At 40.5% G+C, this 17,005-nt stretch overlaps 1 protein-coding gene across 3 annotated transcripts; it reads right to left on the reverse strand.

Moving 5' to 3' along the window:
- Window positions 1–7,288: 7,288 nt before the first annotated feature.
- SPATA22 (spermatogenesis associated 22) lies at window positions 7,289–16,052 on the reverse strand. 3 transcript variants are annotated; one of them, XM_025214856.1, is made up of 8 exons: window positions 15,741–16,052; window positions 14,392–14,517; window positions 13,844–13,972; window positions 13,048–13,108; window positions 11,293–11,644; window positions 10,142–10,271; window positions 8,327–8,424; window positions 7,289–7,741 (listed from the first exon to the last, which is right to left on the reverse strand). In XM_025214856.1, the coding sequence occupies exons 2-8, from the start codon at window positions 14,432–14,434 to the stop codon at window positions 7,550–7,552; spliced, it is 1,005 nt and encodes a 334-aa protein (XP_025070641.1). In that variant the 5' UTR covers window positions 14,435–14,517; window positions 15,741–16,052; the 3' UTR covers window positions 7,289–7,549. The 3 variants fall into 3 exon arrangements, with proteins under 3 accessions (XP_025070641.1, XP_014379890.1, XP_025070642.1); XM_014524404.2 differs by having other exon boundaries at window positions 15,694–16,052; XM_025214857.1 differs by lacking the exon at window positions 15,741–16,052 and adding an exon at window positions 15,694–15,706 and having other exon boundaries at window positions 14,392–14,487.
- Window positions 16,053–17,005: the final 953 nt, after the last annotated feature.

Genomic DNA, 17,005 nt, shown 5'->3' on the forward strand with positions numbered 1-17,005 from the left:
TCCTGGCAAAGGTGATTTAAGTCACAATCCTGATTTCTTCCACTGCAGAAGCTCGGCGCCCTCTGCTAGACGGCATGCTCATGTAAATTGTTTTTAGGCCATATATTAGTTTTAGCCATGCCACATGCTTTTGATAATGCCATTTCATTGCATTTGGGCTGTTGCTTGGGCCCACCAGCGATGGTGGGTTTGGGCTCTTGGAGGCCTGGAGTCACGAGTCACGAGTCATGGTGCTCCCCCAGCATCTCAGAGCCTGGTGATGCTTCTCCTCAACACGTTGGCTGTTTTCAGGTCAGCATTTCCTCACGCAGCCCGTGGCTTTGTGTGGTTCATACCGAGCGTGGAAAAAAGGAAGTTTTCGCTTCAGTTTGCCCTTCTCTGGGAAACCCTGAAATCTATTCCTTCCTAATGGCTGGAGGCCAAGGGACTGATTTCTATGCAGGGCTCAAACCCCCCAAACAAGCCTTCTCAGGAGGCAAACCCTAGAAGCTGGTGCTGGTTGCAGCACTACTCCTGTGCACGTGCAAGAGGCTTTAGCAGGACGATTCGCACAGAACGCCGGTCATTGGTAAGCAGCACTCTCTCACCGCGTTAATTGTTCCAGAGAGACACTGAGATCGGTACGGTTGCGACTAGTCCTCCTTTTGGAAAGCACTTTACTGCTTGTTCTGTGGTGGCTTATAGCTCGTCGCGGCCAGGAAGGAGTGTGCTCCGTGGGTGTGGAGACAGGTAGTTAGCCACGGCAGACTGAAGTCAAGCAGAAGGCAGGGTAGAGACACACCTTACGAACCAGCGATTCTCAGTCAGGGTGCGTGACACACCAGGGTGCCTGGAGAGCCTTTCAAGGGTGCTATGGGATGCCATGCAACCTTCGCCCTGGTAGGTGTGCAGATCAGATTCACAAGATAAACCCAGAGTTTGTGCTCGGAGTTCTTTGTGGCTGCAGAATTATTCTGTTGTTGTTCTGTAGTCAAAATGAGCGAAAGCCAAAACGTGGCATTTTCCAAGGGGGGGCTCAAGTCTAATGAGGGGTGCCGTGAATCTGAAAAAGCATCAGGCCCGTTGTTGTAGACCAACTGAATCAGAGACACCTAGGATTTTGTGAGCAAGAGCTCACGTTCATGAAAGATCATGCATCTCTGATTCAGTTAGTCTGTAAGGTGCATCTCTGCCCTGCCTTCATCAACGGGTCCTTTTCCACCACAAGGAACAGTTTTAGTTCAACTGCCCAAGGCAAAATGAGCCACCAGCACGGGCAGATTGGACCTTCTGGCTCTGAACATCTCACTAACTTTTTGAAAGAAATTTTGCAAACAAAAGAAGTCACAGAGGGTGCTTGAATCCTCTTTTAATAGATCATGCTTCTCCTGTTTTACGATTGAAAAGGCTTGCACACCAGTCGGACGATCCATTAGTGTTAAGCAGCATGGTCCTATTCTAGATGCATGGCAAATCATGTAATGTTTGCATTACCACGTTGAGGTTGTATTAAGTATTTGCTAGTTATGAATAATCTATCAGTCCATACTTAACTGTAGTTAATTTTGTTTCCACTCGCTGGAGCAGTCTTAGGAGCAAATGACACATTTGTATAGTAGCATAAGGAGGAGTAACAACCCCAGAAAAAAAGTGTGTTTCCATAACTAGGCAAGATATTTATTCTTTTTTTTTTTTTCAAATAATGATCTGAAGCGTGGGAGACCATGAACCATAGGGAGTTACATTCGATAACACTTTTTTTCTGGGTTTCCCACTCATATGGTTAAATCCTAGAAAGGGGAAATCTCTGTGAGTGAGTATCTCCTTAGCCTTAGGAAGTTTTCCCTGACTGGCCTGTTGGGCGGTGGGGTTTTGTGAGCCAAGCCAAAAGAACGGGCTCCGAGGCCCGTCCCACAATCCTGCGGCTGAGGGGACGGCTGGGCTCCCTGCACAGAATGTGCGCTCTTGTTCCAGTCCTGCATTTCCACTTCTGGAAGAACATTTCCACTAAAACTCCCCCAGCAGGGACACTCTCAGACTCACTGTCCCTTCCTAAATACTGAGTAGGCAATTTGCCTTACAACAGGCAGCTTCATCAGCACTGCCAATGCAGCACGCGTTCCTCTCCGGGGCTGCCTCCGCTCAGCTGGCTGGAGCCCTGTGGGGTCCTGGGAACATGGGGGGAGTTTTGCAACTGGCTGTAGGCATATGAGGGTATGATCTGGCCATATGCTTCCCAACATGGGTTATGGAATATATCTTTTAAGGTATTTAAAAATGTAAGGTATCTATAAGTGCATTGTACGTCCTTCGGAAAAGAAATATTAAAATATGGTTGATACGTGGAATTTTAGTCCAGTACATTTCCAAGCTCCAAACTCTCTGTCCATTTCTTTATCTCCACGCGTGGTGAGATGCTAGAAGCCAAGATGAGGATGTGATGGAGATTATTACAGAACCAGCCAAATGAAAATTAAGGCCAAGTCTTTTCTGTACAAGTTGACTGTAGTACATCTGTGCTCACATACCACGGCAAAATCTGGCCCTGAACAGTATGCCAAAGGGCTTAGATTTAAACTTTCACCTTGGAGAACCACAGCAAGCAGTTTCAAGTTTGCAGAAATAGAGATGGTTCAATACGTGGGTTATCGTAGAGGTGGATCACCAAAACTGGGGGGTTGGGTAAAAACCAAAACACACAATAAACCCCGAACAAACAACGATTAACCGTAACGACGAAGAAATAGTCTCCATGGTATGGCCACGTGCTACCAGATTGCAGCATGGCTCTCCAAAGGAGTTCATAATAAAAAGAAACAAGACTTCCAAGACAAATCCATCTTTTTTAAGCCAGTGGAGTTTTAGCCGTTGACATTAATCGAACCAATAGCTGCTGCCTTAAAATAAGACTCATTTCCCCAAAGAACCGTCATGTTTAACAAACATTGCTCTCTCTCTTTTCCCTAGTGTTCATCATGGCTTCCGGGCTCTTGGTTTATCCTTTCGGTCTCAACTCTGCTACTGTGAAGAAATTCTGCGAGAATTCAGCAATCTACTATGCAGGAGACTGCCAGATTGGATGGGGGTATATGCTGGCCATTGTTGGAGTCATGTTGTCTGTCTTTTTACCATTCTTTGCAAAATATGCACCAAAAGAGCACATATCTCCAACTCCGATACCTACTATTTTATAGTATTTTATTCGTATTTGACAGCAGAACGCTCCTGTCTGCAATCCATAGGCAGCAAGTATTATATAGCACTTCCTTTTAGCTGTATTGCTAAAAACAAAACACACAAAATTGAAGACCGGGGAAGGGGAGAGGGTCAGACTCAGAGACCAAAAGTGCATTGATAGTCTTCCGTCACGATGAGACGCTAACACTCTGGAATTGAATAAGATTCATTAGCAGCCTGTATACTGCTAGAAATATACAATGGCTTAATGCCTTAGACAAAAAAAATCTGTTTATCCTCAAAACATCTGTCTACCTCCCAAACAGTTTCTTTTATGTCTCAAAACCTTTTAAAAGCCTCAATTCACTTTTATATAGTATTCAATGTCAGAACTTTTATGAACCCAATCATTTTAAATCCAGTGATGGTATTTTGTTATAATTATGATGAGTAGATAAGCTCCTGCTAGCATAAGGGTGTAAAATGAAGCTTGTTATCTATGACAAACATTGTAAGCAAGAAAAATGTCTTTTTTAATCAATGCATGCTAGTTGTGTGCCTGAAGATTGTAATTTCTAGGCACACTTTTCTGTACCCATCTAATAATTGGGACGTATAGCCTCCGTAGTGACCGCTATACATTTTAGCAACCTTTTTGTTAAAGAGATCTAACCATTTCAAAGGGCCCAATACCAACATAACAGCTTAAAGCAGAAAAATAAGTATACGTAACAAGTGCGTTTGTTTAGTCAGTTTTTAGATTCTAATTCGCGTATAGTTGTGCGGAAGCCTTTGAATTATAATTGCTTTTGGCTCGCTTTTGTTTCTTTAAATCTGAGGGGTAAAGACTTCATTAACAAACCCTGTTTGCCTCATGACAAAGGTTCATCAAAATGCCAGACAGAATGGACAAGATTCTCATATTCCCACTCATTTTGAATAGTATCTTTTTCCACAAGAGTGTGATTTATTGTGGAGCGCATGCTGTTTGACACGAGTATACATGGCAGACTCCGACGACATGACATTAAATTTAATGTTGACTAGGAAAATGCCATAGACGATGGGTATTTTTTGTGTGAAATTTATGAAGTCTAATTCCAGCAGTAGCATTTTTATCTTCATTACCACCAAGGATTCAAACAAATGCACCAATTGCCTTAATTAAAAGAATAATTAGGTTCTAATCCTGCTCCATCTCCATGTTCCTCACTGAAAATAAAAATCAAATCCCATCCTTTCATTGTGTCAAGAGATCATCATTTATTTGGTATCATAATTATGTTCAGTTCTCTTTTAATAAATATTGTAATTCTGAAACTTACTTTTCAGGTTTGTAACTTGTCACGTAACTTAATTGATCAGATTAATCATGCTTTTTCACTAACTACACGAGCCCAACTACTGGTTATTCGTGAACTTCTTCTTTTGTGAAAAAGGTGTGCGAAGGGACAGATGGAGAAACACCGAGGGTGTATTTATTAGAAAATGAGACCAGGCAGAACAATCACTTAATTTTATTCCAGGATGTATCAAAGTGCTGTAGAAATCGTGGTTACATTCGTAAGCCTTCTGAGCTCAAACAGAGGTGTGCGGTATTTTCTACAGAACAAGTTTGTTGTTACATCTTGCGCCCCGAAGGACAAATCATGCCCATTAAGTTCCACGGCTAATATTGGGAAATACAGATGTGAAGGCAGAACCAAGTACATTGGGAGAGAGCTGTGTGGTTTTGGTCATAGCATAAGTTCAATTGGGAATGAAATCTTCTACATGGGTAACAAATATGAGGTTGAGGGGATGTCCTTTGCCCTCCGAAAGTAAATGGGATAGATTTCAGTCTTCTCTGTACATAACACGTGCTTCTTATTAGCATCTTATGCTCTTCTTCTCATATGTTGCTGGAATAGTTTGGAAAGTTTCATATAAAATTAAGAAGGTAAAGACTGAAAAAATTAAGACAGGTCAATGGAAAATCATAACCACAAAGGAGAGAGAAAGAGAGAGAGAGAGGGATGCAGGCTTTTCTTTCTTAACCAACCTGTGCCTTTACAATCGAACAAATGTACAAGACAGGATCAAGAACTAAAAAAAAATAAAAATTCTCATCAACCACTGAAAATGTTGTACAATGTGTATAAAATGTATTCTGTAGGGGTTTTGTTTTGTGTAATGTTTACAATTGTTCACTAAATGTTTCACTAGGAAAAGTGATTTGTTAGTGTAAACTAGAGAGCATTCTTGCAAAGAATTAACTGCTTACTCCAAAGTCAGATTATTTTAGATTTATGTCCGTGCCCATCGGTCAGTCCAGCAGACAACTGGAACCCACTCCCGGCATTGCTTATTACTGTAGTGTTAGTCATCTGTGCAGAGTTGGAAGCGGGACTCATTCCTTTGGCACTGATAGGACCGTACATGCGAGTGAAGTTACTTGCACGTCCAAGCGTTTGCAGTCTTGGCTCCAGGCGGAAGTTCCTTGGTAACTCCAGCCTGCTGTCTCCAAGGGTTCTGTTGATTGACCACCTCGCTGTACCAAACGCTTTCCTTTTTACAAAATCATTCCACTTTTCTAACACAATAATCAAACTAAAACCTGAACATGTTTTCTGGGATGATCTCCATTTTTTGAAAGAGAAACAGATGCCTCTGTTTTGAACTTTATATCATTTTAAGGCCTGTGAGGAAATAGTGTCAATTTGTATGCCGTCTACACATGGGTGGACAAAACTGCCATGTCAGGTGCGTGTTCCAAGCCACTGACAAGAGTAGATAGAGCTCAGTGTGAATGACTCCGACCAGAGTCGGGGAAGCATAGGCTGCAGAGCCTCCGCAGAATGTTGCTAACACTGATAGATCACTTTTTAAATGAGGATTGTCTGCGAGTTAAATGGTGTATAATAGTTTTCTTGTTAAAAAAAAACAAACAAAATTTACTGGATCAGGTTCAAGTTTTATTCTAAATATATAATTTTTTAAGTGTAATGAAAAGCTGTATTTTCCATTACTGTGTTTCTGCGTTGACTAGCTGGCTCCTTTTTAGAATATTAACTGTTTTCTGTATTTGACTTGTTGAATAAAATATTTCAATTATTTTAAATGTGAAGTTTACAACTGCCAACACTGTATATTAAAATAATTCATGTTCACTATTTTCTTGACTTCATCTTTGTTTTTTAATCTAGTCCAATTTGGTGCAGAGCAGTTACTTTAAGAGAAGAGGCCGAAGGGAGCCTGGATGTAAATGTTCATTCCTTGACCTCAGGCCTGTACAAATGATGGCCCCTGTGGTCAGGATGCGGCCCTGCGCTACAAGAGACCCAGGTTCAGTTCCCCATTCTTCCCAGGCTTTTCTGTCTGCCTTTGGGCAGTTCATGTTTGGTGTCTGTGTGCTTCCTTCCGTCACGTACGTGTTGTGAGGATAAATATAGGGAAATACCGAGGTCATCAAATACTAGAGTAATAGGGACCAGAGAATTAGATAAACAGACAGACTGCAGTGCCTTGTACATGCGACTGTAGAAGAGCTTCTCAATGGGTTTTGGTGGAGCCAGAATAGGGAAGGCGACATCTGCAGCCCACGTGCAGTGCCAGTGACAAGTTTTTGACAACTTCCTATTTTACAGGACTAAAGTGGCGCAGAGGCTTTGCTCTGACCATCCGCACAAGGCAATCTCACTGTGCTCTGCGTCAATACGAGTAAGTATCCACGAAGGTCATTTCTTTTGCTAGATAGGTTTCCCTCAGAAAAGGAGGGGTTTGGGTCTCAACCCCTTAAATCTTTTGATTTAAGCACTTACTGGCTAAGCACTTGATGGAGTGGCCCTCTGGTGCCATGGTAACACACTCCTTAAGGGGCCGTGGCATTCACTTTTGACTGGATTGCCTGTAGAGGTGGTGGAAGAGAGGGATACAAATATCCCACTTCTAGCTGCTGAGATTCATAATGCAAAGTGATACTAAATCTGTACCCACAGAGGGTGAGGGAATGACAGTGAAATGAATGGCACACTCTCCCCACCTTCCTTGATAGCACTAATAAATCCATTCTTTGCTCTCATGCAGGGATACAATTTGGCCCATCTTAGATACAATGCACAATTAGTATAAAACCATATATTTTAATGTTTGTGTTTTAATTTTCATCAGTTTCTTTCAGTACAATATAATACATTGCACAACAAAAATCCATGACAGATAAATGAGGATATGCCAAGACAAACCAGAATGATATTTTCATTTTTATATAGCACACAGTATGACAGTACTTTTAAGTGTTGCCTATACTGCTGAAAGGAGCTTTGTTAAATGTGTCAAGATATGCAGCAGGTATGCTAACAGATCAACAAGAGTCTAATCTCAACTCTAAACTACTACGGGAATTAGAATTACTTTAAACTTCATTCATTGTTTTTACATATTCTCCCATCTCGACATCTGTGATCCTGACAAATTCGTGGAAAGTCTGCTGTTCTGCAAGCGTTGCAGGTCTTACAGAAACACACTTAAAGATGTTCTTTTTTGTGTCGTAGTTTCCCATGCACCTGTGCACTCGACCTCTAATTAATCTTGGAAGCTCCCGATCCTTTTTCAAAATTAAAATAATCAAAAAGTTAAAACGATCTCCCTTTTCTGCCTGAACCGAGAAGTTCAACATTTTTTAAGGGTAAGTGTAGTTCTTAGAGGTTTTCTGGGGCTGTGTCATGCTTGTCAGTGCTAGGAAGTGGTGCTCATGTGATCCAAGCAGACATCCCCCCTGTTTTACAGGGTGCTGAAAAGCTCAGCAGCACCACAGGGTTGTGGTATGTTATCCTACAAATAAAATGCACACCAACCACATTTTCAAGAATGAATGATGCTCCCTCTGCTTTGCAATTGTTTCCCTCCAAGATCCCAGTGGATTATTTTCAACATTAATCTGATTTGAGAAAGTCACTAGACATTGCTAGAAATATCTTCCACAGTTTTGGTGACACAGGAGCCTGGTCTTTCCTGAACCGCAAGCATGACTACCACAGATTTGTGAACCCCACTTCTTTCACTTGGAGGGAGACATAATAGGGCTTTTTGCATTTTTCATACTTTAGAACTTAGTTTTATTAAATATATACAATGAGCCCCTAACAGCACCATATTTGGTATATTCTACAAAAACATGGAAAATACTTACAATTTCATAAAATACACATGTCAGACTCTCCTTTTTATCTCTCAAAAGAAAATTCTTTGCTCCAAATGCTCCAGGTGTGACTGCAGAATCAAGTGTGCCTAAACAATCCGGCAAGAGATAGATCAGGATGTAAGTATCAGATCAGTACTAAATGCCGTGATCTAAAAGATAAGGTGACATTAATATTTAGTAGCCAAAAACAACAAGCTATATATTAATGTTAGCTTCCTCGCACAAGAGCTGTTGACATGAGAGGGCGTTTCAATGCAATTGAAGGTCTTCCTAGAGCCAACTCCCGATAAACTCCCACGCTGTCGCGGGGAAGTGAGTAAACAAGCGTGTACGAGCAGCCTTGTGAGCTGGCTCTTGCCAGGCTAAAAGCCTGAAAGAGAATCTTTTTAAACTGGACTTATCCTTACATGCAAATTAGTTCTAAACATCAACATCTTACTTCTAACTAGTACGTTCAATATGCAAGGTTCTTGAACTCCCACTCCTTGTGATATTCCTGATCACCCTCACTGTGAAAACAATTAGTCATTTCTATCTTTCTTGTCCCGGCTTGTTTTTAGGTAACGCCAATAAAAGTGAAAAGTTTAACACATTGCAAGCATAATAGTTTAAATTTAGAAAGTTTCCTAAATTAATTCTTGTAAAGATTATTGCAAAACTCGGATTCCTTTGCTAGTTTAGTTATTCAGTATAACTCTCTTCTGTTTCCTAGCTTCAGTAATGTCTCCAGCTTTAAGTATGTTAATTCTTTAGAAAAATTGAATAATCCTATGTTTGTTTGCTGGCTTAAAACCCATTTTTCTGACTGATTTATGGTGACATACAAGGCTTGCTAGACTGTTGATAAGCAGGGTTTTGTGACTAGCACGTTGTATCATGGTTCACCTATGTTAACTATTCTTACTTCAAATCAATATATCCCAAAATATGCATAAACATGCATTGGAGGGGACTGGATGTCACGATCCAAGGGGTTCCTTCCAATACGTGTTCCAACTAAACAACGTTGCAAAGGCCTTTTGAAGAGTGTGATTTTCGTTGGGGTTAAGGATGCCATTTTTGCTAACTCATCCTTTTCTCAACGACTTCAGGTTTTACAAACAAGCTCCCAAGTTGCACTGATACATTTCTGCTCCAGCTTTCTAAACTACAGAAAGATCCTATTGGGTATAATTCCTTGAAGACTGCCACAGAGGTGAAGTACACCATCTCACGTCAGCCAAACCCATTAAGCCGGGAGGAATACTTATAATTTAAAGCCCAGTAAGAAAACTTCAGTGAACGGGCAGTTTCTATAGCTAGACTAACCGCTTCCCTTTTCTGGCAGTTCTCTTTGATGAAGTGCTGGCCTCTATCCCTCCCTACCTTGTGGATCCACGTAAATCGAGCTGTACTTGCTTTTGCACAACTGCTACCCACCAGAGTTCTTATTTCCTTGAAACTCCTCCCTTCTCTATTTCAGCATAAATCATTGATTAGATTAGCACAATTCATTTAATATTGCCCTGATCCTTTCTAGAAACCATTATGACAGACACCAAGACGCTACCAGAAATTTTAGGATGAGGAAAACTTAAATTTTGTAAGCTGATTATGCTTTCCATTTTGTCATGCTCAGATTTTGGTCACGTTTGAAGTCTGGATAAAGGTAAAATGAGGGCTCATGCAAAAAGCAAGTAATTCAACATTTACAAAGTCTGTTTCTTTATATATTTTGGCCCATAGTCTCCGTATAATAAAAGCTCCATTGTCTTTATGGGATTGCCCTGGAGTCTCAGCAGTGACACTAAGAATTATACATACCTAGCACTTCAAACAGTAGTGGAGTTTTATAAGTGTACTGGCTCCAGTGCTTCATACTCTCAATAACTACTGATATAATTCTCAGAGAATTGTCCTTTTCTTTAAGTTTTAAGTGGTTTGCTGGAACTTTCTTTCAAAGGAGGAAGAAAACTCTAGTTAAATAGAGACGTTTACAGTCTTTTAAGTTATTTTAAGTTAGACAGGTAATTATACTTTGCAATGTGCATTATCTTATATTTGAAACTTAGTATTATTTATTTAGATTTATGAAGTCCCCACGATCCACTATCCAAATATTTTATATCACAGAAATATTATACAATATTTTCCAGTTCAAATAAATAAATATCCTCCAATAAAAATAATGGCATTACACTTTTCTTCACATCCACAGTCATGTCAATGGCATTTCATAGAATGAAGATCATACGTAAAGGTTATATGTTCAAAAATGCCTATGTGACTTAGTAATGCAGCTCCAAAATCTACTTCTCATAGAGAACATAAATAGGGCTTGATAGTTCTTCGCATGTGCACTCGATGGATTAGTAAACCAGACCAAGTGGAAAACCATTGCTTGCAAGACAAAGAACTAATATAAATGTACTTGGATAATTAGTTTCAGGAGCAGATCCAGGAGTTTGAAAAGGGGAGCGTGGCAGAAAGCTCGGTGGTTTGGGGGGTGACTGGCAGCAGAGACCCGCAGCCAAAACCAGGGAGTTCTCAGCAGCAGAGTGCACTGCCTGCATGCAGCGCTGTCAAAGGAAGGGGTGGCCACAACCCCTGGATTTGTTTATAAGGATTCAACTATCTACTTCACATTGGCCAGTGAAGTGAAACGAAGTCACAAGTCGCAGTTGGCCCAAACTTGCTACAGAATCAATATCAGGGGTTTTTTGGGTTTGATTTATGCTGTTTGGCCGAGCAGGTGAGTCGAACTTATGTGTATAGGGTACAGGAGGAGTTTAGAAAGAGAGACAGATAGTTGTGGGTGGGGGTGCACGTGCATGTGGGTGCATATCAGAGAGAAGCAGAGAGAGACAACAGAGGGAGCAGTGGTAACTCTCTGCAAGGACCAGGAGACTTTAAGTTATTTTAATACAGAAAACAGATTTCCAGTTTTTCCTTCCTTCCTCTCCCCAAGCTTTTACCTGAATAGTGTTGTCTTCTGGGACATGATCAAACTGTTTGTCATTAACTTTACTTTGTGGAAAATTGCGTTTAAATTTATATGCCAGACTATGATCCTGTAAACTTCTTGACGTGGTGCTCGGTTTAACTGACCGCTGTGCTGTGACAGAGTCCATTTGTCCCGTTTCTGTTGTCTCTGCATGCTGTGATGCCTTATGGTCAGGTTTGTGCTGCTGAACAGTTCTCAAAGTATTGGAAATTTTGTCAAACTTCTGAATTATTTCACTATCAGATATTAAATCTGATGTGCTGTTTAGAGGCATATACTTATTTCTGTTCCAAACCCTTGTGTTGATATTCTTTTCTTCTGCTCTGCAGTACAAAATAATTTATGGTTAAAAATCACAATATCTGTAAAACATCAGTCTTGGTATTCCAGATGTAATTACATGCATTCTATGGATAATTCTGTAACCTCCTTTTAAAAATGTCTATTTCTTTAGACCCAACAGGCATTTAAACACGTTGATTCTTATTCAAGACAATGATGATGGATGACCTTGATGATTTTCTTGTGTTTAAAGATTTTATGTGGAAATTCTGCAAATGATATGAAAGGATCCTCTGTTCAGGATCCCACCCTACAATCACTGTTCAGAAATCTCTCCTTGGAAAGGCTCTAGGGCTGACATTTCTAAGACCCCACACTTCATCAAAGAAGCACATGGTCTGCTCCCATCTCTAGTCATGCTTGTTGGAGGTTTGGTTTAGGGAGATCTTGTCAAAAAGACATTCATTCTTCCTCTGGTCTTGCTACTGGAAAGAGGAAAAAATGTAATTGTTCAGTGAGTAAAAGCATTCCCCTGGGATGTGTGGCTTTGACAGCCACAAGCATTTGCATTAAGGCTCATAACTGAATTTCCTGTTAAAATTAAAAATCGACTTAAACATTTTCAGGAAGGACAATAGGCAATGAATTACCCTTGCTTAAAATCTGTGTTAAGTCGATAGGATAACTGAGGAAAAATGTATGTTAATGTTTTGGCCTTTTTCTGTGGCGGGTCCACACTGAAATCAACAAGAGTCCTGCATATCAGACTCAATTCCACCGTCTCTAAGCTGGACTCAGTATTTTTGAGTAGCTTTTCCTAAAAACATATGGCATGATATACTCTATAAAGAGGATGCAAAAATGGGTCCTTCTAGGTGCCCAGAACATTTTTTTTTTTTAAGTCTTTATCTGAAGCTTCTCAGGATCCATGGCTACGTGGATTAGCAAATCCAAATTTTGCAACTAAAAATTATTTTTAAGCAATTTCATCTGAAATATGAAAAAACAGTTCAACAAATGATTTATGGAATTGTTTTATGCCGGGTGTTTTACGGGCTCTCTGCTAATTCCTGCTTATAAATAAAGCATTTCTTTATTTAGGTCCGACTCTGCAAAAGATGTAAATGTGTGCGTTATAAGAAAAAAATTAAATTCTAGAATTGACCAACCTCCAAGTATACAGTTTCTTTCCAACATTTGATACATTACACGTTGATGTGTTTTGTTTTAACAGCAAAGGAGCCACAAGATGTTCTGTTTGGCTTTCAAAGAAATATTTTAAATGTCAGAATGACATACTAGCTGCCTTATTATAAGGCTAAACATGGTAAACGTGGTAAGGCTAAACATTATGGTAAACTTGTGAAATGAACTTTATGAAACAAATGAGTAAAATTCTCTAAATGAGAACAAGCAGGCAAAAAAAAAGTTAATTTTTACGTACCCACTGTGTACTGTTTTCTGTAGCTGAGGGACCTCTGGCTTTGCAACTTTCCAGCCTGATTCTTAAAAGGAAAAGGATTGCACATGGATAAAACCCCAAAACACTGATATGTTCTATATATATATATATATATGTTTAAGACTATCTGCAAAAGACTGTGTACGTGCTTCACATAAGTAGTCTCACTGGAAACAATGGAGAAGCTAGGTCTTTGATATTTGTAATTACATATAACTTTATTTCAAAATGAATTTTAATTAACATTTTTCTAAGCTGATGCCTAAACTACAAGTATTAGAATTATCTCCGGTAAGCACAAAGAAAGTTGTATTTTCAGCAACAATAGGCAGGATAACAATGATAGCAATAATTAAACCTGGCAGAATTTTATATCATTTCAAAACAGAGTATGGCAGACAGATTATTTCTCTTCTACAATTACTACAATAGCACATTATAAATGATTGAGCCTGTAACATGGACTTTGAATTTTGATCGAAATCAATTGAAAATAAAAGGTCAGAGTTTCAAGAGGCTCCATTTAAATGCCAGCAAGCTACTTTATTTTCTAAAACAGAACAAAAAAAGTCCACTTCCCTGAAGGCATACAGTAAAAGGGCTCAATTGTATAGAGGGAAGAAGCTTCCCAGAGGACAGAAGAGTTAGAACATATTTTTCTTTAAAAAACTCAAACGTGCTTGTGAGCTCTAGATAAAGAAGACTTCGAATTTTAGCAAGTATTAAAATGAAATTAAAACGTATTTAGTTGCTGTGTTAATAAAATTATATTTTTTACCCATTGTTGTGGGAGAAAAGTCATAGCTATGCGTCGTGGAACTTGTACTTGGCTCATTTTTAAGCGGATTTGAAGTTAGGGGCTGTCTATTCCTTTTTCTCTGATTGAACAGTGGCACAGGAAAACAACCTAAAATTAAATTTAAACACATCATCATATATAATAAAAAACACTTAAATCCTTCCAAAGAGATAAAAAAAATCTGTCCTTTGCATTAATAACATGCATTAAAAGTGACTGCTTAACACATCTTCCTGTTATTTACTTATTGGGTAGCAGCCTGTGTGTGTGGTCCTTCATAAGCAAAGACAAGTCCCTTGTCCTGAAGAGTTTGTTATCTCAGGCCCCAGTGATGACAAAAGTGTGCATGCGCTTAGCTTTCTCACTCCGTGACTGCTAAGTTCAGCATTGACGCTGTGGCCCGCACACACAAAAATACACAGTGACTGGATCTCAACTCGTGGCTACGCGGGCAGCGTGCGGTTACAGGGCCGGGGGTACCGAATGAGAACAGTTTGAAAGCTAGAAAATCATAATGCGATTGATACCTGCTGCACTACGAGTTGAGTTGTCAGTTAAATTCCTCTTCATTGCTTTCACAATATCCAAACAAGCAACCGTGTATTAACTATTCCAGGATCAGCCTGTGGAAGTTTTATTTCAGTTACGTCTACCTGTATAAAAAATAAACTCTGACTTGCGCTCTAAATACAACCAGCTTTTCAGTAATCCCATTTAATAATTTGTATAATTCTTTATCTATATTAATTTAGGCATATACTTACCTTTGCCTATATATAGTTACCTATGGATGTAAACTCATTTGACCATTTTGGGACTGTTTGGGGACCTACAATTAGGTACAGGAGTACATCACTACAAATCAATACATTATTGAAAAGGAAATATTTTGTCCTAGTTACATTATTTTCTCTTGGTTTACTTTAAATAAATGTCAACTTTCAAAAATAAAACTCAGCTTTGAGTGGAAAAAGCATTACCCATTCAAATGTTTAAACTGTTCTCAGCGGCGGCAAATGGCAGGACAAGGAGCAAGGGACACGGGAAGTTGAGGTGAGATGTTAGGAGGAACTTTCTCCTGAGGAGGGTAGTAACATGCTGGGACAGGCTCCCCAAAGAGATGGTTGGATTTCCATCCCGGGAGGTGTTTAAGACCCGGCTAGACAAAGCCCTGGCTGGGATGATGGAGTTGGGGCTGGTCCTGCTTGGAGCAGGGGGTTGGACTGGATGTGGCCGCCTGGGCTCCCTCCAGCCCTCATTTTCTATGACTCTAAAGGGACATTTTTACAAGTCTTTGAAAATGAAATGCTTTACGGTTATGAATTGGAGCCGAAGTTTTATCTGGTCTATGAAATTAGTTTCCCTCTCAACCTGTGAAAATGAATCGTAAAATCATAGAAATAGGGCTGAAAGAAACCTTGAGTGGATCTAGTCCTCTCTCCTGCCCTTAGAGCTAAGATCAACTACATCGAAACCATTCCCAACTAGGGCGGCCGTCGTAGAGGACAGTCCGGTTGGCCTCTGTCCTCTATTGATATGAAACCCAACGGCTTTATGTCCTCTGTTTTTCTCTTGAAGAGAAAAATAGAGGACATAAAGCTGTCGAGTTTCGTATCAACAGAAGACAGAGGACAACCTGACGCCTTCGTGTCCTCTTGATACAGAACTCAACACCTTTATGTCCTCCATTTTTCTCTTGAAGACAAAAATAGGGGACATAAAGGTGTCGGGTTTCATATCAGTAGAGGACAGAGGAGCAGAAAACCTCTATGATGGCCACCCTAGATATCAGTAACTGATGTGCATTTAAGTCTGGAATAATAACCCACATTTTAACTAGGTTTCGTGGGACTAGAACCCATTGCGGAAAACACACTTGTGAGGCTGGAGGAAGAAAAGGACTAGACCTGTCCTTTCAATTGATAAACCCAGCTCCTCTTCTTGTGTGATTGCAGAGAGGCGGGGTTGAAGTATTTTTTCTGTCTTGGGGTTCAGGTAAAAAAAAAGGTAATCTATCCAGAGCTAAGGTGTGCGGGAGAAGGCAGCTGCAGGAGGTGTTGAGGGAAACACCCTTCCCCGTGGGGGGCGGGGAGAACTACAGTAATAAACGGGCTTTAAAGCCCTGTCCTGGGTGAAGAGATGGGGCTGAGGCGGTCGATTTAAAAAGCCCGCCAAAAAGCCAACTGCCGCAACGCGGACGCAGCGAGCTGGCAGCCCCGCGGGGTGCCTCGTTCCCCCGACACACAGCGCTCCTGGCTTGGACGCTTTCCTTGACTCTCTCTTTGCGCCTCGCTCGTGTCCCCACAGAAGCCAGCAATGAACGCCCCCGCCCCGAGCAACCTTTTTTCTAACTCATTAGACGTGCCCCGACATTATCCCAAGTTCAGCCTCGCGCAGGCTTCTCCCTCAGCCACTCAGCTCTGCTTTAAACCGCAGCTTTGGGCTTCTTCCTTTGCTTTGGGGTTTTTTTGGATCCTTTCCATAAACCAGGAACTATGCAAGCGGCTTATCTGAGCAATGCAAATATATACCAGCGCCCAAAAAGCTCCGAACCATCAAGGAACCCAAGCACAGGCTGAAAACAATATCATCGTATCCTCCCTTTCTTGCTAGTCATCCTTTTGCATGCCTGCAGATCCAAAGGAAATGCTTCAAATAAGCATGCAAAAAATTGAAAACTCAGAAATGATACCTTTTATTAGACCAACTAGGAAATCGCAACATCTGTGGTTGTCTTTTTCTACCAAATACATCCCTAAAATCAGTATTTTTGTTCAGACCTCCTCGTTATTTTATTTTACATTGTATCGCGTATTGATTTCAGTTGGTCGGTGCCCTGCCCTCAGCTCAGACGTGGTCCACAAGATGTTCAAGCAGTATCAAAGAGTAGTTTAGTATTTAAATATGTATTGCAGGCTTCATGGGGCAACCAGCTAAGTATGAAGAGCTGGAAGAAGGTCTAGGTGGACCAATATATATATGCATTTTTGCAATGGTACCGCACAGGAAAACTGCATTCATGTGTAGTTGTTCCTACTTCAGGCTGCGTTTTAATTGAAGTAATGAAATTCATCCCTTGCTTCTAGCCTGGGGGGAGATGTGGGAGTTGCAGAGGCTACACCATTTTTTCCCTAGGGAAGA

The sequence above is a fragment of the Alligator sinensis genome, unplaced genomic scaffold (genome assembly GCF_000455745.1).
Source record: "Alligator sinensis unplaced genomic scaffold, ASM45574v1 scaffold1801_1, whole genome shotgun sequence".
NCBI lineage: Eukaryota > Metazoa > Chordata > Crocodylia > Alligatoridae > Alligator > Alligator sinensis.